This window comes from Oncorhynchus clarkii, chromosome 28 (genome assembly GCF_045791955.1).
Source record: "Oncorhynchus clarkii lewisi isolate Uvic-CL-2024 chromosome 28, UVic_Ocla_1.0, whole genome shotgun sequence".
In the NCBI taxonomy this organism is placed as follows: Eukaryota; Metazoa; Chordata; class Actinopteri; order Salmoniformes; family Salmonidae; genus Oncorhynchus; species Oncorhynchus clarkii.
The window spans coordinates 27,124,568-27,150,916 of NC_092174.1; the positions used below are offsets into that span (position 1 = coordinate 27,124,568).

General features: G+C 43.8%; 1 protein-coding gene across 2 annotated transcripts in view; it reads left to right on the plus strand.

The window, feature by feature from the left end:
- The window catches only part of LOC139387386 (phosphatase and actin regulator 1-like), a 60,739-nt gene extending 35,590 nt beyond the window's left edge, over window positions 1–25,149 (plus strand). The window contains exons 4-12 of one of the 2 annotated variants that reach the window (XM_071133531.1): window positions 5,186–5,392; window positions 6,697–7,105; window positions 9,701–9,894; window positions 9,968–10,124; window positions 13,395–13,459; window positions 14,833–14,894; window positions 17,263–17,407; window positions 20,536–20,608; window positions 22,231–24,537. In XM_071133531.1, coding sequence (XP_070989632.1) covers window positions 5,186–5,392; window positions 6,697–7,105; window positions 9,701–9,894; window positions 9,968–10,124; window positions 13,395–13,459; window positions 14,833–14,894; window positions 17,263–17,407; window positions 20,536–20,608; window positions 22,231–22,246 — 1,328 coding nt within the window. In that variant the 3' untranslated portion in view covers window positions 22,247–24,537. Of the gene's footprint in view, window positions 1–5,185; window positions 5,393–6,696; window positions 7,106–9,700; window positions 9,895–9,967; window positions 10,125–13,394; window positions 13,460–14,832; window positions 14,895–17,262; window positions 17,408–20,535; window positions 20,609–22,230 lie in introns of both variants that reach the window. The other variant, XM_071133532.1, reaches the window with a different exon arrangement.
- The last annotated feature ends 1,200 nt before the right edge of the window (window positions 25,150–26,349 follow it).

Consider the following 26,349-nt stretch of genomic DNA (forward strand, 5'->3'; position numbering starts at 1 on the left):
CTTAAGACAGCGCTACAGGGAGACTAGACGGACAGCTGATCGTCCTTGCAGTGGCAGACCACATGTAACAACACCTGCACCCGATCAGCACATCCGAACATCACACTTGCAGGACAGGTACAGGATGGCAACAACTGCCTGAGTTACACCAGGAATGCACAATCCCTCCATCAGTGCTCAGACTGTCCGCAATAGGCTGAGAGAGGCTGGACTGAGAGCTTGTAGGCCTGTTGTAAGGCAGGTCCTCACCAGACATCACCAGCAACAACGTCGCCTATGGTCACAAACCCACCGTCGCTGGACCAGATAGGACTGGCAAAAAGTGCCGTTCACTAACGAGTCATGGTTTTGTCTCACCAGGGGGGGATGGTCGGATTCGCGTTTATCGTTGAAGGAATGACCGTTACACCGAGGCCTGTACTCTGGATCAGGATTGATTTGGAGGTGGAGGGTTCGTCATGGTCTGGGGCGGTGTGTCACAGCATCATCGAACTGAGCTTGTTGTCATTGCAGGCAATCTCAACGCTGTGCATTACAGGGAAGACATCCTCCTCCCTCATGTGGCACCCTTCCTGCAGGCTCATCCTGACATGACCCTCCAGCATGACAATGCCACCAGCCATATTGCTCGTTCTGTGCGTGATTTCCTGCAAGACAGGAATGTAAATTCTGCCATGGCCAGCGAAGATCCTAATCAAATTGAGCACGTCTGGGACCTGTTGAATCGGAGGGTGAGGGCTAGGACCATTCCCCCCAGAAATGTCCGGGAACTTGCAGGTGCCTTGGAAGAGTGGGGTAACATCTCACTGCAAGAACTGGTAAATCTGGTGCATTCCATGAGGAGGAGATGCACTGCAGTACTTAATGCAGCTGGTGGCCACACCAGATACTGACTGTTACTAATGATTTTGAGCCCCCCCCCCCCCACACACCCCTTTGTTCAGGGACACATTATTCCATTTCTGTTAGTCGCATGTCTGTGGAACTTGTTCAGTTTGTCGCAGTTGTTGAGTCTTGTTATGTTCATACAAATATTTACACATGTTAAGTTTGCTGAAAATAAATGCAGTTGACTGTGAGAGGACATTTCTTTTTTTGTTGCTGAGTTTACATGTGGTATGAGTAATGTATGATATGTAAACATTAAAGTGGCATTATGGTATAAGTGACTAGTGATCCATTTATTAAAGTGACCAGTGATTGGGTCTCAATGTAGGCAGCAGCATCTCAGAATCAATGATTGCTGTTTAGCAGTCTGATGGCCTTGAGATAGAAGCTGTTTTTCAGTCTCTTGGTCCCAGCTTTGATGCACCTGTATTGACCGCGGTTGAGGGCGGTGCAGTTGCCATACCAGGCTGTGATCCAGCCTGACAGGATGCTCTCGATTGTGCATCTGTAAAAGTTTGTCAGGGTTTTGGGTGACAACCCAAACTTCTTCAGCCTCCTGATGTTGAAGAGGCGCTGTTGCACCTTCACCACACTGTGGGTGGACCATTTCAGTTTGTATGTGATGTGTACACAGAGGAACTTCAAACTTTCCACCTTCTCCACTGCTGTCCCTTCAATGTGGACCGGGGGGGGTGCTCCCTCTGTTTTGTTGACGTTTCCTGACACCACACTCCGAGTGCCCTCACCACCTCCCTGTAAGCTGTCTCGTCATTGTTGGAAATCAAGCCCACTACTGTTGTGTCGTCTGCGAACTTGATGATTTGAGTTGGAGGCGTGCATGGCCACATAGTCGTGGGTGAACAGGGAGTACAGGAAGGGGCTGAGCATGCACCCTTGTGGGGCCCCATTGTTAAGGGTCAGCGAAGTAGAGATGTTATTTCCTACCTTTACCACCTGGGGGGCGGCCCGTCAGGAAGTCCAGGACCCACTTGCACAGGGGGGGTTGAGACCCAGGGTCTCCAGCTTGATGATGAGCTTGGAGGGTACTATGGTGTTGAATGCTGAGCTGTAGTCAATGAACAGCTGTGTGTCGTCTGTGGACCTGTTGGGGTGGTATGCAAACTGAAGTGGGTCTAGGGTGGCTGGTAATGTGGAAGTGATCTGATCCTTGACTAGTCTCTCAAAGCACTTCATGATGACAGAAGTGAGTGCTACTGGGCGGGGCGGAAGTCATTTAGTTCAGTTCTTTGCCTTGGGTACAGGAACAATGGTAGCCATCTTGAGGCATGTAGGGACAACAGACTGGGATAGGGAGCGATTTGAATATACCTGTAAACACACCAGCCAGCTGGCCTGTGCATGCTTTGAGGACGTTGCTAGGGGTACCGTCTGGGCCAGCAGCCTTGCAAGGGTTAACACGTTTAAATGTTTTACTCATGTCAGCCACAGAGAAGGAGAGGGGGTGCTGTCCTTGTTTGCGGGCCGCGACGGTGGCACTGTATTATCCTCAAAGCTGGCAAAGGTGTTTGTTTGTCTGGAAGCGTGGCGTCTGTGTTTGTGACGTGGCTGCATTTATTTTTTTAGTCTGTGATTTCCTGTAGACCCTGCCGCATAAGTCTCATGTCTGAGCCAGTGAATTGCGACTCCACCTTGTCCCTGTACTGGCGTTTCACTTGTTTGATTGCCTTGTGGAGGGAATAGCTACACTGGTTATATTCAGACATTTATTAACGCACTCACCGAGTCAGCGTATAGGTCGATGTTGTTCTGAGGCTGACCGGAACATATTCCAGTCTTCGTGATCAAAACAATCTTGAGCGTGGCTTCCGATTTGGTCGAACCATCGTTGAATGGTTCTCGTCACTGGTACATCCTGTTTGAGTTTCTGCCTATAAGACGGAAGGAGCAAGCATGGTCGGATTTGCCGAAGGGAGGGCTTTGTATGCATCACGGAAGTTAGAGTAGCAGTGGTTGAGAGGATTGCGCATGCGCGTAGCGCAATCAACATGCTGGAAGAATTTAGTTAGACTTGTTCTCAAATTTGCTTTGTTAAAATCCCCATCTACAATAAATACAGCTTCAGGATGTATGGTTTGCATATAGTCCAGTGAAGTTCCTTGATGGTCGTCTTGGTGTCTGCTTGAGGGGGAATGTACACAGCTGTGACTAACTGATGAGAATTCTCTTGGTAGGTAAAATGGCCGGCACTTGATTGTAAGGAATTCTAGATCGGGTGAACAGAAGGACTTGAGTTCCTGTATGTTATGATTACACCATGAGTCGTTAATCGTAAAGCATACACCCCTGCCCTTCCTTTTCCCAGAGAGGTGTTTAGCTCTGTATGCGTGAAGCATAGAGAAGCCCGGTGGCTAAACCGATTCTGACAACATATGCCGAGAGGGCCATGATTCCATGAAACATGAAACCCTTCTGCGGTGTCCTTGTTTTGAATCGCCTACTGGAATTAACTCCATATTCCTGGGTGGTGGTCTGAACTGAAGGTCGACCGATTATGATTTTTCAACGCCGATCCCGATTATTGGAGGACCAAAAAAGCCGATACCGATTAATCGGCTGATTTTTAATTATTATATTTTTTTTAACATTTTATTTATTTGTGATAATGTCAATTACAACAATACTGAATGAACACTTATTTTAACTTAATAAAATACATCAATAAAATCAATTTAGCCTCAAATAAATAATGAAACATGTTCAATTTTGTTTAAATAATGCAAAAACAAAGTGTTGGAGGAGAAAGAAAAAGTGCAATATGTGCCATGTAAAAAAAGCTAACTTTTAAGTTCCTTGCTCAGAACATGAGAACATATGAAAGCTGGTGGTTCCTTTTAACATGAGTCTTTGATATTCCAAGGTAAGAAGTTTTAGGTTGTAGTTATTATAGGACTATTTCCCTCTATACCATTTGTATTTCATTAACATTTGACTATTGGATGTTCTTATAGGCATTTTAGTATTACCAGTGTAACAGTATAGCTTCCGTCCCTCTCCTCGCTCCTCCCTGGGCTTGAACCAGCAACACAACGACAACGGCCACCATCGAAGCAGCATTACCCATGCAGAGCAAGGGGAACAACTACTAGAAGGCTCAGAGCGAGTGACGTTTGAAATTCTTTTAGCGCGTGCTAACTAGCCAGCCATTTCACTTCGGTTACATCAGCCTCATCTTGGGAGTTGATAGGCTTGAAGTCATAAACAGCGCAATGCTTGATGCACAACGAAGAGCTGCTGGCAAAATGCACGAAAGTGCTATTTGAATGAATGTTTACGCGTCTGCTTCTGCCTACCACCGCTCAGTCAGGTACTTAGATACTTGTATGCTCAGTCAGATTATATGCAACGCAGGACACTCTAGATAATATCTAGTAATATCATCAACCATGTGTAGTTAACTAGTGATTATGATTGATTGTTTTTTATAAGGTAAGTTTAATGCTAGCTAGCAACTTACCTTGGCTTACTGCATTCGCGTAACAGGCAGTCTCCTTGTGGAGTGCAACGAGAGAGAGGCAGGTCGTTATTGCGTTGGACTAGGTAACTGTAAGGTTGCAAGATTGGATCCCCGAGCTGACAAGGTGAAAATCTGTTGATCTGCCCCTGAACAAGGCAGTTAACCCACCGTTCCTAGGCCGTCATTGTCTTAACTGACTTGCCTAGTTAAATAAAGGTATTTAAAAAAATTGGCAAATCGGTGCCCAAAAATACCGATTTCCTATTGTTATGAAAACTTGAAATCGGCCCTAATTAATCAGCCATTCCGATTAATCGGTCGACCTCTAGTCTGAACAGAGGATCTGCTTCGGGAAAGACGTTTTCCTAGTTGTAATGTTTGTAAATTGACGTTGCTCTTATATCCAATAGTTTTTCTCAGCTGTATGTGATAAGATTTCCTGGGGTATCAATGTAAGAAATAATACAATTTTAAAAAACTAAATAATGCATAGTTTCCTAAGAACGACCATCTCTGTCGGCGCCATGCTGTTCAGAGTCTGTGGGAAGCTTTAGAGTCGACATGGGTCAGCATCCCTGTGGAACACTTTCGACGCCTTGTAGAGTCCATGCCCCAACAAATTAAGGTTGTTCTGACGGCAAAGGATGGGTGCAACTCAATATTAGGAAGGCACTCCTAATGTTTAGTGTACTCTGTGTGTCACTATCATATATCATTCATGTTCACTTGCATGATGCAGCACATTAGTTCTCTTCACCTTTGTAGACTGTTCATTTCCAGTTGTCTGTACATTATATTTATAATTGGTGTGTCTTTCTCCAGCAACCGTGGAGTTTCGATCCTCGATGGAGGGTGGAGTCTGCACTCGTGAGCCCTCTAGTATGAAGTCGTCCATGGTCCTGCCTTCCAAGAAATCTGTTGGTTTCCCCAGCAACGTTCAGGACAACGTTGCCAAGACCCCCATGTACCACAAACAGCCCCCTGCGCTGCCCCCCAAACCTTTCAACAGGATCCCCAACCACAGCACAGGTAAGCACACACACCAACAACTACAGCGACCCTGCCACTGATGCCCCTTGTTAGACTAATACAAAGGCACTGTTAATGTGCCAAAGACATGTGAAACCCACAAAGAGATTTGCTGATCTCCTTCAACAAAGTGAAAGTGGATTGGATGGTGTCAGTCAGGCTCTTCCTGTAGTTGTCTCTCCTGAGAGTGAGGAAGGACAAACACAGGTGTACACCTAAGGCCCAGACCTGTCAACAACTGGGACATTGGGACAAGCGTTTTTACATGCAATGTAATCATGCTTGGCACTGAATACCAAGATAGACGATTGACTGAACTGGCAAATGGCTTTACAGTACAGAGCTCTGAGACACACACACACACAGTGAAAGTTTGTTCAGTCAGTTATGTAGTTGAATAATCATAAACCTATTGTCAGTAGACACATGCGCGCACACACTGTCTGTGCAGATGGAGAGATTAGTATCATTAAGTCCCAGTGTAGCCAGGTCAGCTGTTGTCTGCCTGTCTGTGCTAGAAGTGGCAATAGCCTAATCTAATTCTCCCTGCTCAATCAAACCTGGGCATTCTACTGTATACTGTCATGTTGATCTGCTCTATCCAACTGTTGCCTGTCTCTTACAATATGGCTTGGTGATTGTTCTTAGAGCCCTGCGCTTTCCCTGGTCAGGACACACTAATCTGTAGTCCTACTTATACTCACCACTTAGACATGGTCTTCCACCAGTTAAGACATGGTGGAAGGGGCCTCCAGGGTGGCGCAGTGGTCTAAGGCACTGCATCACAGTGCTAGGTGTGCCACCAGAGACTGGGTTCGAGCCCAGGCTCTGTCGCAGCTGTCCGTGACCGGGAGGCCCATGTGGCGGCGCACAATTGTCCGGGTTAAGGAGGGTTTGGCCGGCAGGTCGCTAGTGTCTCGTTGTGCACTAGCGACTCCTGTGGCTAGCGGGCGCAGTGCACGCTGAACAGGTCGCCAGGTTTACAGTATTTCCTCAGACACATTGGTGCGGCTGGCATCCATCCGGGTTGGATGTGCATTGTGTCAAGAAGCAGTGCGGCTTGGTTGGGTTGTGTTTTGGAGGACGCATGGCTCTCGACCTTCGCCTCTCCCGAGTCCGTATGGGAGTTGCAGCGACGAGACAAGACTGTAACTACTACCGATTGGATACCATGAAATTGGGGAGAAAAAAGGTGGTCCAATTTAAAAAAAGACATGGTGGAAGAATGAACATGTCAAAGCACTGATCAAACATGGATGTTTACCTGTTTCTGTCTTTCTCTACTCATCTGTCTCTCTGTCCAGACTCTTGTCAGCAGATGAAGCTGCCTTGTATGCCAGGCCAGGGAGGCAAGCTATCTCCTCCTCTACCTCCCAAGAAATTGATGATCTGTGTGCCTCAAGGGGGAATGGACAACTCTTGCTCCTCACCCTCTCCCCTCGGCACCTTCTCCCAGCCGAAGTTCCCCCCTCCACATGGCCACCTCCAAGGCCATCCCCCCCACCATGGCCCTCTGCTGCCCTCGCATCTCACATCCCTAGCCAACCTCCACCAGGGGCTCCAGGGGGGCGGGAAGCACCATAACCACGGACACGCACACAACCAAGGCCACCAGCTCCATCTGCAGTATGGCTCCATGCAAGGCCATGCCCCCAGCCGCATCATCGAGGAGCTCAACAAGACGCTGGCCTTCAACCTGCAGAGGCTGGAGAAGTGAGTTGTTGTATACACATTATTAAATAAAACCATTATGTATCTTTATGGTTGTATAGCTTTTGTCCAGGACGTTGCAGGTAGAAATTAAGAGTTTAGATGTTACACTTCACGCCCATCATAAAGTTGTACCATCTGTTCTATATCATAAATTTCTGTCTCCAACACTCACCATAGATAAATGAATCAAATGTGAAAACTTGTATGTATTGAAGACGCACTATCTGTCCAGTATAGCGGGTCCAGCTGGTTTGTAGGTCAGATCACCCCTGCCTGATGTTATTGGGGTCAGGCTGCCACCATGTGACTTTGATGTAGAGGTCTGACCCAGCTCGCCCCGTTCCACTGCGACAGAGTGGCCCACTTTGATAGCAGACTGTGTGTGGCACCATGGCACACAGGCTGCCTCCAGAGGCAAGTCTGGCACAACTGATGCCACAGCCTGTCCTCCCTCCCCCTAGCAGACATTGGCCAAATGAATACAGAGAAATGTATTGAGGAATTGGACTTAATTTCTCTGTATTTTATGTGACACTTGGTTGCAAATATCTCAAAATTGGGACAAAAAAAAATAGACCAGAATGAATCGATCAGCTGTTCTCCCTTATCTTTCAACTGAAATGAGTTGGTACAGCCAGTATTATCGTATCATTTGTATAGACTGGAATATCATATGTAGAGGGGTAGTGTAGAATAACTAGGATCTCTTATTTCTGAAACGAAATATCAGACCTCTTATTCATTCAGGTTGACTATGTATGCATGAATATGATACCATCTCACATCAGGGGATCCTCTTATTCATGCACACACACAGTCCCTCCCTGGTCCTCTGATTGCTTGCTTTGCGTGTCTTATGGTGAGCTGAATGGTCCCTAGTGGGCTCTCACAGCAGGGGCTTGTGATTAGTCATAGCGTGATAGCAGTGTGGGCTGTCTGATATGTAGATTTAAACCCCACTCTACAACTGACTACAGTATGGAACCAGCCCCTCATCAACCCAGTTGATTGACAACTTTGTTTCTTTGAACCTGAATGGTCTGTGATGTGAAGGATATGAGCAACTATCTAATGCAGTGGTCACCAACCGTGACCTTCAAGGCATTCCTAGTCAATCACCAAGCATTTCTGTAGAAAAGCCAACGATAAGGCCTTGCATTCCTATTTTTTTGCACTGTTGGTGGCAGGTGCACTTGATTCAGAAGCCCAGCGTGCCGGGTAGGCAAGGTGTTCCCATTTTGAACCATTTCATTTATCTGAAGGGACGAACATTGCCTACACGGCGACCAGGAGAGCTAAATCAAGTGTGCCTACTGTGCTGGCCAATCGGATAGCTCAAATCACTGTGCCTACAGCTTCCACAACCCCACAGAAAAGTTTGATACTAACCTATGTGAGATTTCAGAACTTTTAAAACCTTGACCAGAGAGAGAGACTGTCAAAGAATACAGCAAAGAGCTGCTGTTTTTGAGTGAGTTCATGTTTAAGTTTTTATACAGCACTGTCAAAAGTGTTTTATTTTTATTCAAGACATAATGTGCTTCTCCCTAATTCCACTCGTGCTACAACCAGCACTGTATCTGGAATTAATTAGTTATCATTAGGCCTGTGTTTTATTATTAGTAGCTCATGTCAATTTTAATATTGAGGAATATTTCACTTTCTCTGGTCATAGGAACAACGTGGATTTGTGCATGAGGTAGAAATAATGTGGTGTGACTCGAGTTTCGCCATCAGGTGGACGACTGTCCCCTCTTTGGTCAGTCTCACCGGAGGAAAGGAGAGAGCAGGGGCCCTCTGCTGCGCTCTCCCTCCGCTGAGACTGACCATCAGATGCTGGTACCATCAGCTCAGTAAAATAATTTATTTCAATTTATGCTCAGCTGTGCCTCACAAGTGATACAACTTATCTATTTTGTTATCAAAGCTTGAGTTTTGATACATAATATAATAGTATAGTCTGAGAATAACAATACTGTCAGACCAAGCATAGCCAATATGCTGTGATTAATGTATTAGACCTACTGCACAATCCTCATTCCGACTATTTTTACAAGGTAATGTTGCATAGGCTTCCATTTCTTTTGAAGTTTTTTTAAAACTCTGAGCGCTAGATCTCTGCTTGCTTTTTGACTGAAAATGATTTTGACTCCGATCAGTGGTCACCAACCTTTTCTAATGGTATGTAGGCTATTGTGGCAGTCAGACTGACCTCCCTCCTAGGAACCTATTGCTCGGATAACCAGATATGTTTGTCTGTCTCACTAGTTCAATGGCTGCAAGTCAAGGTGGACAATTTGGTGCTAATGACCATGATCCAGAAATGGCACAGCCTCGACCTCGCGCATCGAGTGCGTCAAGGCAATTCCAGCCAGACTGCCATTTTCTCAAATGACTACACAGGAGATAAGGAATGAGTCAACCACTTGTAGAGTCATGATCATAGTGGCTCTCTTCAGCACATTGTTGCATTTCTAAAGCAACCATTAGATTCACACTGGAAAAGGAAAAGTGGTAGATTGAATCTTCATATTAATCTCTTCTATCCATCATTACCACTAACATTAACACTTACCTCGCCTCTTCTCCCTGCAGCAATGCAATGCATTCTGGTCAGTGTAGTCTTCTGGACAGAAGCCAGGTGCCCTCTGAGATCATCGACGAGGACGACAAAGAGAACATGCCCAACGAGTCTGACTATGAGGACCTGCCCAGCATGTACAAAAATGAAGATGATGATGATGAGGATGATGAAGATGATGACGAGGATGATGACTCGCTCTTTACAAGTAAGATCACCATGGTGGACACACACACACGTTAGGGTAATGTTGTGTTTTAACTCCTGGTGTCTGTGTCTAGGTACCCTGGGTCTGAAAGTGTTGAGGAAGGATTCTCTGGCTGTCAAGCTGAGTAACCGTCCATCTAAGAGCGAGCTGGAGGAGAAGAACATCCTGCCCATGCAGACTGATGAGGAGAGGCTGGAGTCCAGGCAGCAGATAGGCACCAAGCTCACACGGTGAGAGAGGGAGCACACGCGTGCACACACACAACCTGCCCAAGGAGGTTTGAAAGGTGGACCAGGATCTTTTCAGTTTTCATCTGTTCTAGTCACAGATGGATAGTGACTAGAACAGACTCCATTGTATTTTCATAAATAGAGCGACGTGTCCATTTGATATGTTAGATATCTTCAACGTCTTTAATGTAGCACTAGACCAAGCAAACCTCTTCTGCAATGCCAACAGCTCTCTGATGTGTTTTGAAAGGCGTGTCCATTTCTCCTCTATAACAGAGCTTTCAGGAAACAGTTGTCAACAGCCAAATATTGCACTGTGGCCTACTTTGGGAAAATGGTCTGATATCCCCACTAACATAACTAGCTATGACTAATCTGGCTTTTTAAAAGCGCAATGGAAGCCTCCTTTTTTATCAAAACACTTTTCCATCACTTTAGTTGTATTTTCTTTCCATCCGTTTAAAGATTAACCCTCCACCTCGTTAAGAGGGGCGCTGAGAGCTGAGCTGACCTAATTTCAGCAATGCATCAGCTCTGTCTCGCTCTACATTCTCTCCCTCCCTCTTTTCTTCCCACTGCCTGCCGTCCTCCCTCGCTCACTGAATCACCACGGTGATATGTGCCAAGGCATTACCACACCACTCCTCCACACACTCGCTATACTGACGGCTCTCTCTCTCTTTCACACACACCAACAGCTCTCACACATACAGCACCAGCACACACATTCAGTGGTAAGGGAACGGACACCTTAGAAGCCCATATGAAGTGATTACACATTCATATAAACACAGCAGTAACACTTTTCATTGTTTCACATTCAATTTGAATATGGCAATATACAGATGGGTTCTTTTTAATCCAAGGTGAACATGACCTAGCCATGCAGTCTTTGTCAATGAATCTATGGTTTGATTTGAATCTACCATCACTGAACAGGATTCTCTTTGGACAGAACAGGCCTGGCCAGTAGGGAAACAATGAGATGGTAGTGAATGAAGAGGTGGACAGGATGGAACAGAGGGAGTAGAAGAGGGAAGAAGATGACTGGGTGTTAAAGAGAGGGAACATCATGGTTTAATGTGAAAGAGAAGAGGGCGTACTCTGCCACTATTCCATGCTGTGATTGGCACATGGTGTGTTGTTCCCAGAAGGCATTATGTTGTTCCCAAAATGCTCCCTGGCTCTCTATCCTTTACGCAGTGCCATTGTATGCATCTTAAATGGCACCCTATTCCTTATGTTTTGCACTACTTTTGGGGCCCTGGTCAAAAGCAGTGCACTATATAAGGAATAGGGTGCCACTTGGGACACACTATCAGCGTCATGACTCCCAATTTCATGCCATTTGCCATGTGCATTGTGCTCCTCTGTAGCAGATCTCTTTGTGGCACGCCAATAAATGGATGGTTCTAATCCTGAAGGAGGTCATTGTGACCTTAGCCATCTCCTCCTCTCTCCTTATTGTGATGGAGACTTAATGGACGGTATAATAGATTTTCATGTTGGTAATTTCATCATTTATTGTGTAATTCTTTATGATTATGGCAATGGCCTCTTGTATAACGATGATGAATTTATGATTTGGGACAAGTGCGGAGGTCAGTCAGACTGTCTGAAGTTGGGTTGAGGTCGGCAGCGGCATGTGTTTGTGTAGATCTGCAGAACCCTGAGCAGAAGTGGAGACGTCCGGCAGACTCACTGTCTTGTTTCTCCGGGACGCGTGCAGCCAAGCGAGACAGTGAGATGAGGCAACACAAGGCGAGCCAATCAGTCTCTCTGTAACTTGAGTAACTCTGGGTCCTGGACATTGTAGCAGCAAACGCCCGGCAGAAACCTAGGCTGAATAGCTACTTCTGCTGTGTTCAGAACTCATTCCCCAAAACCCAAATGTTAGAATGTCATACTGTATTCAGCCAATCATGTCAGGCGCTTGACGTCAAAGAAATTTGATATAAGATTTCTCGCTCTCGCTCTCTCGGCATAAATTAGGAATGGAGTCTTTTAAAAGCGTTGACTCCTCATCCTTTAACTGCTTACAAACAGTCATACATTCTCACTCCCCTATTTTTTCTTTATTTCTCCCCTATTTTTTTATTTATTTCTCCATATCTCTTGCTCTACCCCTCAGGGGTGCAGAAGTCACTGGATCAACTAGAAAAAAATGTAAATCTTAATGTGACTTCCCTAAACAAAGTAACTAGGAGGGGGGATAGAGAGATGGGCATGGTTGACTGAACTGTATAATGTGGTGCTGTATGCTACTGTTACAACATATACTTTTGTGTGATTAAACCAGATTTCGTAACTGGTGTTATGTCTGGAAATAAATGAGGGTGATGTGCACATCCTGACCTTGACAATACTGGTCTAAATAAAATAATTGAGAGAAAGGAATGAGCCCTGCACGCAGAATATTGTGGCTCACTGCCTTGAATCCAGTCAGTTTCTATTCATGTCTGTCAAAGAATAGATGTAGATTTCTGTAGTGACTGAGATGCCATCCGTCCTGACGTGCCAACTCAGCCATAGCTATCACCCTGGTGCTGGCTGGCACTCGAGCTGTCACTCAAACTGTCACTTAGATAACACTGGCTGGATGGAGTGCTCTAAAAGAGAAGTGACCGCAGGCTAGATGAGTAGGAAGAGGAACGGATAAAAAATTGTCATGTGATTTGGGTATGGACTTTGTCCTGAGACGACGCGCACAGCATTTGAAAGTGAGCTGCTTAGTTTAAGTTGACTGCGAAATATTCATGTTTGCATGCTTCTGTAGACTCAAATTATAAATTTGTTTTTTTTGCTAGGTTGCGTTAACTAGCACTATTCAGCTGTACCTATGCCAAAACTCTTGTATTTTTCATCCTATAGTTAGTTTATACATCATTTTAAATAGTGAGCCAACCTGTTTTTAGCACTTATTCCATGACTGATCAAAACGTTTTCTCATGCTCTCTCATCTCTCTTCAGCTGACATATAGTGAGCAATATGTTTAGAACATCAAATCACAACACATAGAAAATCTTGTGCATTGCAATGCACATCGTATCGGCACCTAAGTATCGTGAAGCCCCTGGCAATTCCCAGCCCTACTATCAATGTAAGTTGAGTTGCCCATGTTTAGTACTGTCGTCATCTATGGAGATTTGGCTAGTTGACAGAGTTTGCTTTTGTTGTTCAGGGGGTTTATCATGTTTGGTTTTTGTACTATCCATCGAAGGTTGAGTTTGACTGTTGACTTGACCTTGTGTTTGGTTGTGTTTGTGCAGGCAGTTGAGTCAGAGGCCCAGTGCTGAGGAACTGGAACAGAGGAATATCCTGAAACGTGAGTACTGTATGTACCTCGACCTTCTGAACCTATCATTATAACATATCATCATTTATATAGACAGTAGCAATTTACTGATGATAATCACCTCACTATTAAACCACTCTAATGTTATCCCTTTTACAACTATTCCCAGTGACTTGACTTACCCTAATGTACCATATTATTCCACATTTAATAAGTATTTTATGCAAGCCGCCTCAAACCACAGTTGCCCTGGTTATTTCAGAGGCCTACTTATCCTGGAGCCAGTGGAATACATCTTGCCTTTCTTCTCTCTCCTTCATCTGAGGAAGGCAAGGCGGTGTGGTTCCCTCAGGATGCCGGCTAGGGCCAAGGAGGCTGGTTTCTCAGCTCAAACACACTCCGTATCAGAGAGACGCAGGCAGGCGATAGCAGCTTGGGCTCCTCTGCTTTCATCAAAGACCGGTTTACCAGCAGTGCCTTGGTCTCCCAGAGGTTGCTCTGTGATTGGCAGTGTGTGTGTAAGGAGAGGATAAGCAGGGTGTGCCATTCCTGAAATGTTAGTCTCCCCCACAACATAGCCTAGGTTAAATAAATGGGGCATGCCTTTTATTTACATTTTAGCAGACACTCTTATCCAGAGGGACTTACAGGAGCAATTAAGCTTAAGTGCCTTGCTCAAGGGCACAATGACAGATTTTTCACCTAGTCTGCTCGGTGATTCACACCAGCAACCTTTCGGTTACTGGCCCAACGCTCTTAACCACTAGGCTACCTGTCGCCCATTTATCAAATGGAACTTTCTGTTTGGACTGGCACTCCAAACCAAGACTACAGTGGTATAGTTAGGCAATTAACACAGAACTCTGTCATGTGTTTTGGAATAGCAAGTATAGAATGTTTTCAGTCCTCTTCCTCCTTTTTGATTTTAACTTCTTCACTCTAAAGCTGGAGGGTGCTTATCTGATCATTAGTTTGGAGGGTGTCCATGGAAAAGGCTAAGAGTAATCTCTAGTGAGACGGGAGTATTTCTTCTGAGCAAAACTGGGTCTGAATATTCTAATTTGTTCCCTAGAAGCATTTTAATGTAACGTACACCAGCCAACCAACCCCATGTGAATGAATGTGGAAGAACTAGCCATGTGGGAATTGGGGATAGAGAGAGACAATTTCCCTTCTGTTTCTGCAAGGCAAATAGTCCTACATTACAAACAGGTGATGATGATGATGATGATGATAAACCATTTAAGGCTTTGAGATATTCAGCGACGTGGAATATTAAGTATGTTTCTGTGCTGCATTTTAATCCACTAAATTATGTAAATGAGGTGTTTTTCTCCTTCCAGTAGTGGGAAAACGTTTCCTAAGCAGCGCAGCCCACTTATGTGCCCTCTGACCCCTTGTGTTTCCCACAGCGCTCAACGAACAGGAGGAGATGGAGGAGAAGAGGGAAATAAAACGCAGATTAACGCGAAAGGTAAGGCAGGAAAGGGGCTTCCAAAAAGTAGGAACTGTGTCACTGCAACCTTTAAGGTCCTAAATGATGTCACCATTGCCCTTGATTCCAAACAATGTTGTGCTGCTATTTGTATTGCCTTGGCCTAGGTCATTCCATTCTTGTGGGCCGGCTAAGGAGTATTGGTGTCTCTGAGGGGTCTTTGGCCTAGTTTGCTAACTACCTCTCTCAAAGAGTGCAGTGTATAAAGTCAGAACATTGCTGTCTCAGCCACTGCCTGTCACCAAGGGAGTACCCCAAGGCTCGATCCTATGCACCACACTCTTCTCAATTTACATCAACAACATAGCTCAGGTAGTAGGAAGGTAGTAGGAAGCTCTCTTTTATCCATTTATCCATTTACAGTCTTATCATCAGCTGGCCCCTTCCCGGATTTTGTGTTAAACGCTTTAGATCAAATCTTTCTTAATGTCCAACAAGCTTTCTATGCCCTTAACCTTGTTCTGAACACCTCCAAAACAAAGGTCATATGGTTTTGTAAGAAGAATGGTGTGATTACTACCTCCGAGGGTTTAAAGCTTGAGGTAGTAACCTCATACTTGGGAGTATGGCTAAACGGTACACGGTCCTTCTCTCAGCACATATCAAAGCTGCAGGCCAAGGTTAAATCTAGACTTGGTTTCCCTTATCGTAATCACTCCACTTCCACCCTAGCTACCAAACTAACCCTGATTCAGATGACCATCATACCCATGCTAGATTACGGAGACATAATTTATGGATCTCGAGTGACTGGATGTTCTTTACCATTCGGCCATCAGATTTGCCACCAATGCTCCTTATAGGACGCATCACTGAACTCTATACGCTGTAAACTGGTCATCTCTGTATACCTGTCGCAAGACCCACTGGTTGATGCTTATTTATGAAACCCTCTTGCCCTCCCCCTCTGTCTGAGATACCTACTGCAGCCCTCATCCTCAACATACAACACCCGTTCTCCAAGTCACATTCTGTTAAAGGTCCCCAAAGCACACACATCTCTGGGTCGCTCCTCTTTCCAGTTTTATCTGCATCTCTTCATTCAAAGACTCAATCATGGACACTCTTACTGACAGTTGAGGCTGCTTTGCGTGATGTATTATTGTCTCTATCTTCTTGCTCTTTGTGCTGTTGTCTGTGCCCAATAATGTTTGTACCATGTTTTGTGCTGCTACCATGTTCTGTCGCTACCATGCTGCGTTGTCATGTGGTTTTGCTGCCATGCTATATTGTTGTCTTTAGGTCTCTCTTTATGTAGTATTGTGGTGTCTTGTCGTGATGTGTGTTTTGGTAGTCGCTGCAGGAGGCCTTTTGGTAGGCGATCATTGTAAATAATAATTTGTTCTTAACTGACTTGCCTAGTTAAATAAAATATATATATTTTTAAACTTCCAATTCCATCCTGACTACAAAAATAGCTTTAAAAAAAGACTGCATAAACCCTATGGGCAAACAGCGTGCCAACCACTGAGGCTCACAGTTGTTCTTTAAGGTGTTGGACAGGACAGACTGTTCACACAGCAATACGAACAGCACAACAATTACTCACTCTGGGTGAGAGGAGAGCAAGGTGTAAAATCAGTGGTAGTCACAGCACTACATCTCTCAGGTCATCCCAGGGGACAGTAGTGTCCTCGGTGTCCTTGGCACTGGCATTTGTGAACAAACCCTAACGATGCCCTCATACAACTAGTCATACATTTCTTAAACAAGAAGCCCCTTATCACTCTCAGATGCAGGTATGTAGTGTGGCTTGGGACTGTAGTATTTATTTACTAAAGTCAAACCAAAATCACTGGTTTTATTTTGAATTTTTATTGTATTGATGTTGGTTTGTTTCCTGACTACAGATGAGAATGTGATATCTAGCTATATCTGGTGCAATGGCATGTATCAAATGAATACGTTGGATCAGAAATTTGCAGTGCAACTGAGTGGCTTCAGAAACCCGGCTGTATAGATGTTTAGGTTCCCTTCAGTGGATTAGCCTTCAGGCCTTAATTCTCCTCCTGGGTAAAGGTAAGCATTTCACTGTAAGGTCTACTACACCTGTTGTATTCGGCGCACGTGACAAACTTTGATTTGATATAGTGGTCTTTGCTCTGAACAGTCTACTCATCCAAACACACTAGTCATGTGGAGTACAGTATAGCTGCTTCATAAAGAAGTTGGAGGGACCTTCAGCATACTAGCTTTCAGGCCTGAAACTTCCTCTGTAGCGGTTGATAATGCTGTCTTTTCCAGTGTTAAGGTTAATGTTATGTCCTTTGCTCTGTGATGCCAAACGTTGATTATTTGTCTAGGGCCTATATTCATCACAACACTCTGTTCCTCTCTCTTGTTCCAGCTGAGCCAGAGGCCTACGGTGGAGGAGCTGAGACAGGCTAAGATCCTGATCCGCTTCAGTGACTACGTAGAGGTGTCCGATGCCCCGGAACACGACAGACGGGCAGACAAACCATGGACCCGCCTCACGGCAGCCGACAAGGCAAGTAGTGGTGGGGATGAGTGGGTAAAAGGAGATACATGTAGCGTTTTAGTGATCATTTCTATATCCTCGTGGAAATGCTAAATGTATCACTTTTGAGACGTACAGCAGCAAGAAGAAGTATGTGAACCCTTTGGAATTACCTGGATTTCTGCATAAATTTGACATACAATTTGATCTTCATCTAAGTCACAGCAATAGACAAACACAGTGTGCTTAACCTAATAACACACAAATGGTTGTATTTTTCTTGTCTATATTGAATACATAATTTAAACATTCACAGTGTAGGTTGGAAAAAGTATGTGAACCCCTAATTGGAGTTAACTAACCTGGAGTTGAATCACTGAGATGAGTTTGGAGATTTTGGTTAGAGCTGCTCTGCCCCCTAAACACTCACAAAGGTTTACGTTTGCTATTCACAAGAAGCATTACCTGATGTGAACCATGCCTCGAACAAAATAGATCACAGAAAACCTAAGATTAAGGATTGTTGCCTTGCATAAAGCTGGAAAGGGTTACAAAAGTATCTCCAAAAGTCAGTCCACAGTAAGACTAAATGTCTGTAAATTGTGAAATTTCAGCACTGTTGCTACTTTCCCTAGGAGTGGCCATCCTGCAAAGATGACTGCAAGAGCACAGCGCATAATGCTCAATGAGGTTAAGAAGAATCCTAGAGTGTCAGCTAAAGACTTACAGAAATCTCTGGAAGATGCTAACATCTCTGTTTACGAGTCTACAATATGTAAAACACTAAACAAGAACGGTGTTCATGGGAGGACACCACGGAAGAAGCCACTGGTGTCAAAAAAGAAACATTGCTGCACATCTGAAGTTCGCAAAAGAGCACCTGGATGTTCCACAGCGCTACTGGCAAAATATTCTGTGGACAAATTAAACTAAAGTTGTGGTGTTTGGAAGGAACACAACACTGTGTGGAGAAAAAAAGGCACAGCACACCAACATCAACCTCATCCCAACTGTAAACTATGGTGGAGGGAGCATAATGGTTTGGGGCTGCCTTCGGGCCTGGACAGCTTGCTATCATCGACGGAAAAATTCAGTTTATCAAGACATTTTGCAGGATAAAGTAAGGCTCTCTGTCCGCCAATTGAAGCTCAACAGTAGTTAGGTGATGCAACACACAAAAATACACAAGGACATCAAGAACAGAAGATAATCCACCTTCTGGAGTGGCCGTCAGTCCTGACCTCAACCCGACTTTGAGATGCTGTGGCATGACCGAGTAGTTCACACCAGACATCCCAAGAATATTTTGGAACTTAAACAGTTTTGTAAAGAGGAATGGCTCAAAATTCCTCCTGATTGTTGTGCAGGTCTGACCCGCAACTACAGGAAACGTTTGGTTGAGGTTATTGTTGCCAAAGGAGGGTCAACCTGTTATTCAATCTAAGGGTTCACATACATTTTCCAACCTGCACTGTGAATGTTTACGCAGTGTGTTCAATAATGACATGAAAACACATTATTGTTTGTTCTTCGTTTAAGCAGACTGTGTTTGTCTATTGTTGTGACTTTGATGAAGATCAGAACATTTTATGACCAATTTATGCAGAAATCCAGGTAATTCTAAAGGGTTCACATACTTTTTCTTCCCACTATTTATCTAGTATTTTGTCAAGTGGTGTCATTTAGCATCAAATGGCCTTTGAGGTTGTGTATACTGGTATGAGGTATGGTATTAGCTTCTTTTGAAGTCTGTTTATGCTGCAGAGAATCTTGTTATCCTATTGTACATAGACACAGCCCTGGGGAGTACATGAGCGACTTGACCTCACATATCTATTATCATTTAGATTTTTCCCAGCCCAACTCAAAGTTTGAAAGTCTGTTGGTCTGTTTTGTTGTACTTCCCCTTTGCTGTTATAGCAGTAACGCCGTGGTAGCAGCCCCTCTGCAGATTGCCCTGGATCAATCAATCTCCACCCTTCAGTTCAGAGCTCAAAGAAGTATAATGCCAGGAGATTTCCTCTCCTTACAGCACTTCCAGGCTGCTGTTTATTAGTTCAGATAATTCCCCCCCCCCCCTTTGTTTATTGTTTACCGCCCCGAGAGTAAACACCCCCAAGCGATCCTCCCGAGCGTCGGAACGCGGTTCTGACTTTTAATGAACTGTGTATTACTTAGAAGAGCGAGCCGCTCTCCGTTTTCTCCTCTCTGTCATCCCTATGACGTTGGCGGCAGCGGTGGAATCCGAGCATACGGGGTCAACACCTGGGGACCATTCAGGTGCAAAAGCATGGCAGGTAGTTAGTTACACAACGTTCCTTATTACGTAAGATAATAATGAAGGGACAGACGGGGGCGCCTCCGAAACCCTCAGCCTCCACTAACTGCACACGCTCCGATAACATTAGATTTGTTCCTGCCGTCTACCAGAGGTCAGGGCTTTTGTCTTCCTGTTTTCAGACCAGTAGCATCGTCCTGTTCAGGCGATGAGACGTTCCCCTGTGTCATCCTGCTAATTAGACTTGTCTGTGACATCACCAGCCTGTGTTAGAACATGTCAGGGGGATTATCCAAAAGACCTGACTGAGCTACCACATTTTGTTCCTGGAAGAAGTCCTCTTCGGGGATGGGATCATTTTAAGAATACATTGCATCTAGTCAGATGTGCTTGTACACAATTTTGTTTTAAGAAACTGTCTTTGTTGCACAATACAACCACCACAAAAGGTTGCTTCCGGTGCTGTTATCCCAAATGGTGCAACGAAGGGGGAGGTACGAGAGGATTCATTTCATTATTTTGTACAGGCTAAAATGTAATGTTTTTCTAAGCACACAGCCCTTGTGAATGTTGCGATACTGATTTAACATGGTGCACAAACGAGGTGCTACCTTGAGTACAAGACTGAGCAATGAGCAGCAGGGTGGAGATTATTGAAGGTTCTTTGTTGCTCCCTCAAACCAGCGGGAGGGAAAGGATGGAAAAAGATGGAGACCAAGGAAGAAGTGTGTTTTATTGGAGAGAATTTAGTTTATTCACTCTTGACCTTAAGATGAGAGTAAATTATGCATTTAAAAGGAGTCTGAGCAAGACTGAGTGACTTTCTATTTGTCTGAGAACTAACCCTTTGTTCCCCTTGAAACCTATTTGTCCTTCACAGGCAGCCATACGGAAGGAACTCAACGATTTCAAGAGCCATGAAATGGAAGTGCACGAGTCAAGTCGCCATTTAACCAGGTAAAGACCTGTGCATTAGCATGTTTTTAATGGTATTTATTTGTATACATGAACACATCCCCGAATGGCATGGTGAAAAGCAATTTCTTTACAAACCTTTAAATACTTGATATGTACGGTGCATCTGGAAAGTATTCAGACCCCCTTTTTTTTGTTACGTTACAGCATTATTCTAAAATGTATTTTTAATATTTTTTCCCCTCATCAATGTTCACATTATCCCTGCAAATTTATTCAAAATAAAAAAACTTTACTTTGAGCTCAGGTGCATCCTGTTTCCATTGATCATCCTTGATGTTTCTACAACTTTATTGGAGTCCCCCTGTGGAAAATTCAATTGATTGGACATGATTTGGAAAGGCACACACCTGTCTAGATAAGGTCCCACAGTTGACAGTGCATGTCAGAGCAAAAACCAGCCATGAGGTCAAAGGAATTGTCCAAAGGGCTCTGAGACAGGGTTGTGTCGATGCACAGATCTGGAGAAGGGTACTAAAAAATGTCAGCAGTATTGACTGTCGCCAAGAACACAATGGCCTCCATCATTCTTAAATGGAAGAAGTTTGGAACCACCGAGAACTCATCCTAGAGCTGGCCGCCTGGCCAAACTGAGCAATCGGGGGAGAAGTGCTTTGGTCAGGAAAGTGACCAAGAATCCGATGGTCACTCTGACAGTTCCTCTATGGAGTTGGGAGAACCTTAAAGAAGAACAACCATCTCTGCAGCACTCTACCAATAAGGCCTTTATGGTAGTGGCCAGATGGAAGCCTCTTCTCAATAAAAGGCACATGACGGCCTGCTTGGAGTTTGCCAGAAGGCACCTAAAGATTCTCTGGTCTGATGAAACCAAGATTGAACTCTTTGCCCTGAATGCCAAATGTCACGTCTGGAGGAAACCTGGCACCATCCCTACGGTGAAGCATGGTGATGGCAGCGTCATGCTGTGGGGATGTTTTTCAGCAGCAGGGACTGGGAGACTAGTCAAGATCAAGGGAAAGATGAACGGAGCAAAGTACAGAGAGCTCCTTGATTTAAAATCTGCTCCAGAGCTCTCAGGGCCTCAGACTGTGGGTGAAGTTTCACCTTCCATCAGGACAACGACCCTAAGCACAAGGCCAAGACAACGTAGGAGTGGCTTTAGGACAAGTCTCAATGTCCTTGAGCAGACCATCCAGAGCCCGGACTTGAACCCGATCGAACATCTCTGGAGAGACCAGAAAATAACTGCGCAGCGACACTCCCCATCCACCCTGACAGAGCTTGAGAGGATCTGCAGAGTAGAATGGGAGAAACTCCAAATACAGGTGTGCCAAGCTTGTAGCGTCATAATTAAGACTCAATGCTGTAATCGCTGCCAAAGGTGCTTCAACAAATTTCTGAGTGAAGGCTCTGAATACTTATGTAAATGTGATATTTCAGTTTCATAAAAATTTTTATTGCGAAAACTTCTGTAACCCTGTTTTTTGCTTTGCCATTGTGATGTATTGTGTTTAGATTTGAGGCACTGTATGCATGTATCTATGTGTCATACCTTTTACAGTACCCTATAATAAGGGAATTGCAATATGTGACCTTTGGAATTCGTACAAATGACAGAATATTTCTGCTCTTTTCTCCCTCAGGTTTCACAGGCCGTAGACCATCACTGTCTATAGGAACGCCAGACAGACTGGCTGTTTTCCTTCACTGAGAACCATAAGTGCTGGACAGTAAATGGTGCCCATTTCTACAATAAGGCCATGTCTTCTTCTGATTTGAAATGCCTTTTCAATACCCTGCTACTCAGTCGGTCGGTACCTTCCCCTCCAGAGACAAAACAGTAGTTGAACACCTTTAGTAGCCCCTCCAACTCCCACAATTTTCTCAATGTAACTGACTGACGAGTTCGTCCCACACCTTAGTGCTGAGCTCTCAGGAAGGCGCTCAGTGCTTTGGGGATGATGATAGTGGGATGGGCTGGTTGGGATTGGACACCTGCCATCTCTACTCCACTGACTGGCTGTCATGGTTACCAGGTACCTATGCCCCGCCCTTGTCACTGTCTCATCATTGGCTTGTCACTATTGGTGGAAGGAGCCTCCACATCCTCACTCAATCAGAAAGGACATTTTTACTCCTCTACCCATGGACGTTGCAAGAGATGGACTTCAACCACTTGGAGAATGTTATCCTTGGTCTGTGAAGATGAACCTAGTGCTGTTTGTGGATTCATCTACAGTGTTTAATTGGTTAAAGAGAAATAAGTGAGGGGTCTGGTCCATAAAACATTTCAGAATTATGTGCAATATTTTCCCTCTGCTCTCTCCTTAGGTCATAGCGCCCTCTGGGGTTCACCCTGTCATGACCATGCAATCCCACCTCTACTTCTCCCCATGGTGGTCAGTTCAGTTCCCACTGTACCCACAATGTTGATCTATTGCTAACTGTGAATTTGAAAGTGCAGAAAATGTTTTGTTTACACTCTCCAAATATACATTGTGTTTATACAGAGGTATGAAGTAACATTTTAAATAGAATCACGCTTCAATACTGTTCTTTTCATGTCGGGATCCTGAAAGGATGAAAGGGTAACCTTAATGAAAAATGTAGCTGGCAGATAATGCACTGACTGTATGTGTTAAGGTTGAACAGCTTTTTACATCATTTTTATTTTTAAAAGTGACACTTTGATTTTAAACTGTGGGTTATGTGGCTTTAGGGCATGTCACAGGTCTCTGATGTTTGAATATAGACTCCTTCAGAGAAGAGCTATTTTGTGTCCCAAATCTCATCCTGTTTTCTATATAGTACACTACTTTTGACCAGAGACACATATGGGCCCTGGTCAAAAGTAGTGTACTAAATAGGGAATAGGGTTCCATTTAGGATGTACATGTGGCTCGCCATCCAGGGATACTTTATGCTTTTTACTGTTGACAATTAAGCTTTTCTCATTTTGCAGTCTTATGTTTAATGAACTCTGCTGACGTGAGTGCACTGCACTCTATTTTTCAGTCTTTTCTGTATAATTAAGAACAAGTTCTATTCTTTCTGCTGCTTGGCAAACTGTATGAAAACCTTTTTAGTTTGCTTGGTCCTCCATTTTTTTTTGTTTTTTTTTTGTTGCCATTTTAGGAAAGGCCCCAATGGGAATATCGGGATTGAAATCCTATTGGCCACTGTTTTGAGTTGTTTTAAAATGCTACGTATTACTCTTATAGTTGCAATATGAAAATGTTTGCTTGTCATAAGACGTAGATTAGATCTGGTGAAGGGTCTGATTGGCCACCTAAGGTATTAATGTATTTGCATAGGAAAATGCACCAACAAAAAGACATCCTCTGTCATTTTTAACGTCTTTGTAGTTGAGGCCCAATGAAATTTACAAAAACATTAAGGAACATCGAAGGTATTGCACATATGTTTGGTTATCAGGTAAACATGGGTCCTTATTATATAAAATGTTAGTTTATTCTCCACATATTACTTAATGCTTCATTTATTACACAGGTTCTTCTCTTTCCCAATGTCCCTGTTTGTTTTTCCTAATTTCATTGGAACAACTTAAATCAGTAGATTCTTCAAGAGATGATGGGGTCATGTTTTCTGCTTGAATCAGCATCCTTGTTGATTCCAGCATCATGCCAACCACGTCATCATGTTTGCCTCAAACCGTTTTGGGCATTGTTTTGAATCCTAACGCTTTGATCAACATCTTGAGGGGGCTCCTCTCTCTTTTGACAGACCACTTAACCACAGAGCATAGTATGAGGATGGTGTCATGTTGGAATTGAGGAATATGAATTCAGTCATAAACTTTTGTTACATGTACTTGTTGAGAATTTAATTTGAAAGTGATTTGATTTATTTTGGAAATAGGAATTCCTTTCCATTTACAATGTGAATGACCCCCTTGTCTGTCTCTCTATTAAACGTTGTTATGCATTTTGCATTCTGTTCACTATCATTTAAGACACGTTTTCTCAAACCATGGCAATATTGACATCAGCTATTGGGTCTTTATGGCTGCCCAGGAATTGTAGCTAATGTGATTTAGAGTAAAATACTGCCTTACTACTTTGGCTTTGTGTGTGTGTGTGTGTGTGAGAGAGTTATGCTTTTGGATCTTTATGTTGACCACCACAACCTCATCGGTCTATCATAAAGAGGTTATCCCACAGAGCTCCAATGAATCACCATGTAATTCTATGGGTTATTCCTTTTGCTTTATGAGTTCAGGGAAGCTCACTCTCTCATCCCAAATAGTCTGGATGTACCACTTGTTGGTGTTTTGGGGTTTCATAGATCCAATAACTGTTCCAAGCACGTCAAAATATTTTCATCCAACTAAAAAGTCAATTTTGACAATTTATTACATTTGTAAAGCACTTTTCATTATACAGAATAATCGAAGTAGTAATGTATAGTAAAACCTATGTACAGGATTCTCCAATGGCCTACCCTATGTCAGATCTTCACTTTGCACAGGTAGACAATGCATGTAACGGGTAGACTGATTTGTTTATGTCCAAGAAATCTTATTAAAAGGATTTTCCCAGCAATCATTCTTCACTGGTGTCAATTATTTCAGTGATCCAGTCAAACTCCATTTGTACCCAATTCCAGGATTCAAACTGTTGGACACGAGACATCCAAGCAGAAATGACAGCGGGCAGCACTGGTGTGATGGATAAGAACTTGCCCCAATCAGAGAAGGATGAAATACATTTTTCAACGGCCTATGCTCTTTATAGGAGCCAAATGCTGAAATCAAGTAAGTGCAACTGTTAGATTTTTTTATTAGCCTAGTTTTAACACTAGCCTACTTACACAGTGGGGATGGGTTATGGATTACCATTAGACACTGTCGACTGTACAGTGTGCTAAATGAGAAATTCAATGACATCAATATAATGAGAGTTCTAGTACTGGGATGGAGCAAAAACCTGCACACACGTCTGTCCCCATGACCAGGGTTGTCACTAATTAGAGCTGGAACACCACTAGGTGGTGGAAGAGGACAATAGAATATCACTGAGGACAGAAAGTCGGCCAGTCAGCGTGGCCTTGTGAAATGGCGTCCTGATGAGATGGTGCTCCACTCAAGTTATTTCACCCTCGTCGTTACTGGTCGAGTAGACTCGGAACTTTATTGCCCCGTGCTATTTAATGCAAGCACGCACATATCATACAATACATTGGCTTAAAACAGCTGACAAATAAGTGGGGTATTTAATATCAATGCTGTGGGGGAAAAACATGTTCTGTCTCCCATTTTGATTTGGAATGGTTTTAAATCTGTCAGTCGCATCAAGCATATTTCACAGGTACAGTAATTTGCCTGCGTAGTAAAAAGGTTGAATCCCACTTATCAAAACTAGGCAACGAGAGGGATATTCCTCAGAAGGGGCAGAGCATAAAACGTGGGCGGTGCGTAAAGGTCGTTCCATATAGAAATGTATCTATGTGCATAGAACTGATAAGGCTCTCTACCAAATAACAGGGAGTTGTATTTCTGTGTTACATATCTATTTACATCATTCTGAACCTTGCCCCCTTCTATCTGCTGTGGGTATGCCCTTTATTTGGGAAATGTAGTTTTTACTTTAGGTATTTCAACATGAAAGATTGTAGATGTCCTTACATTGAAATACATTTCCCACAAGGCAATACAAGGTTGTTCTCACGTCTTGTCACCTCATGAATATGTATCGTACAGTATTTGCGTAAGAGGTCGGCCGACATTAATTTCATATTCTGCC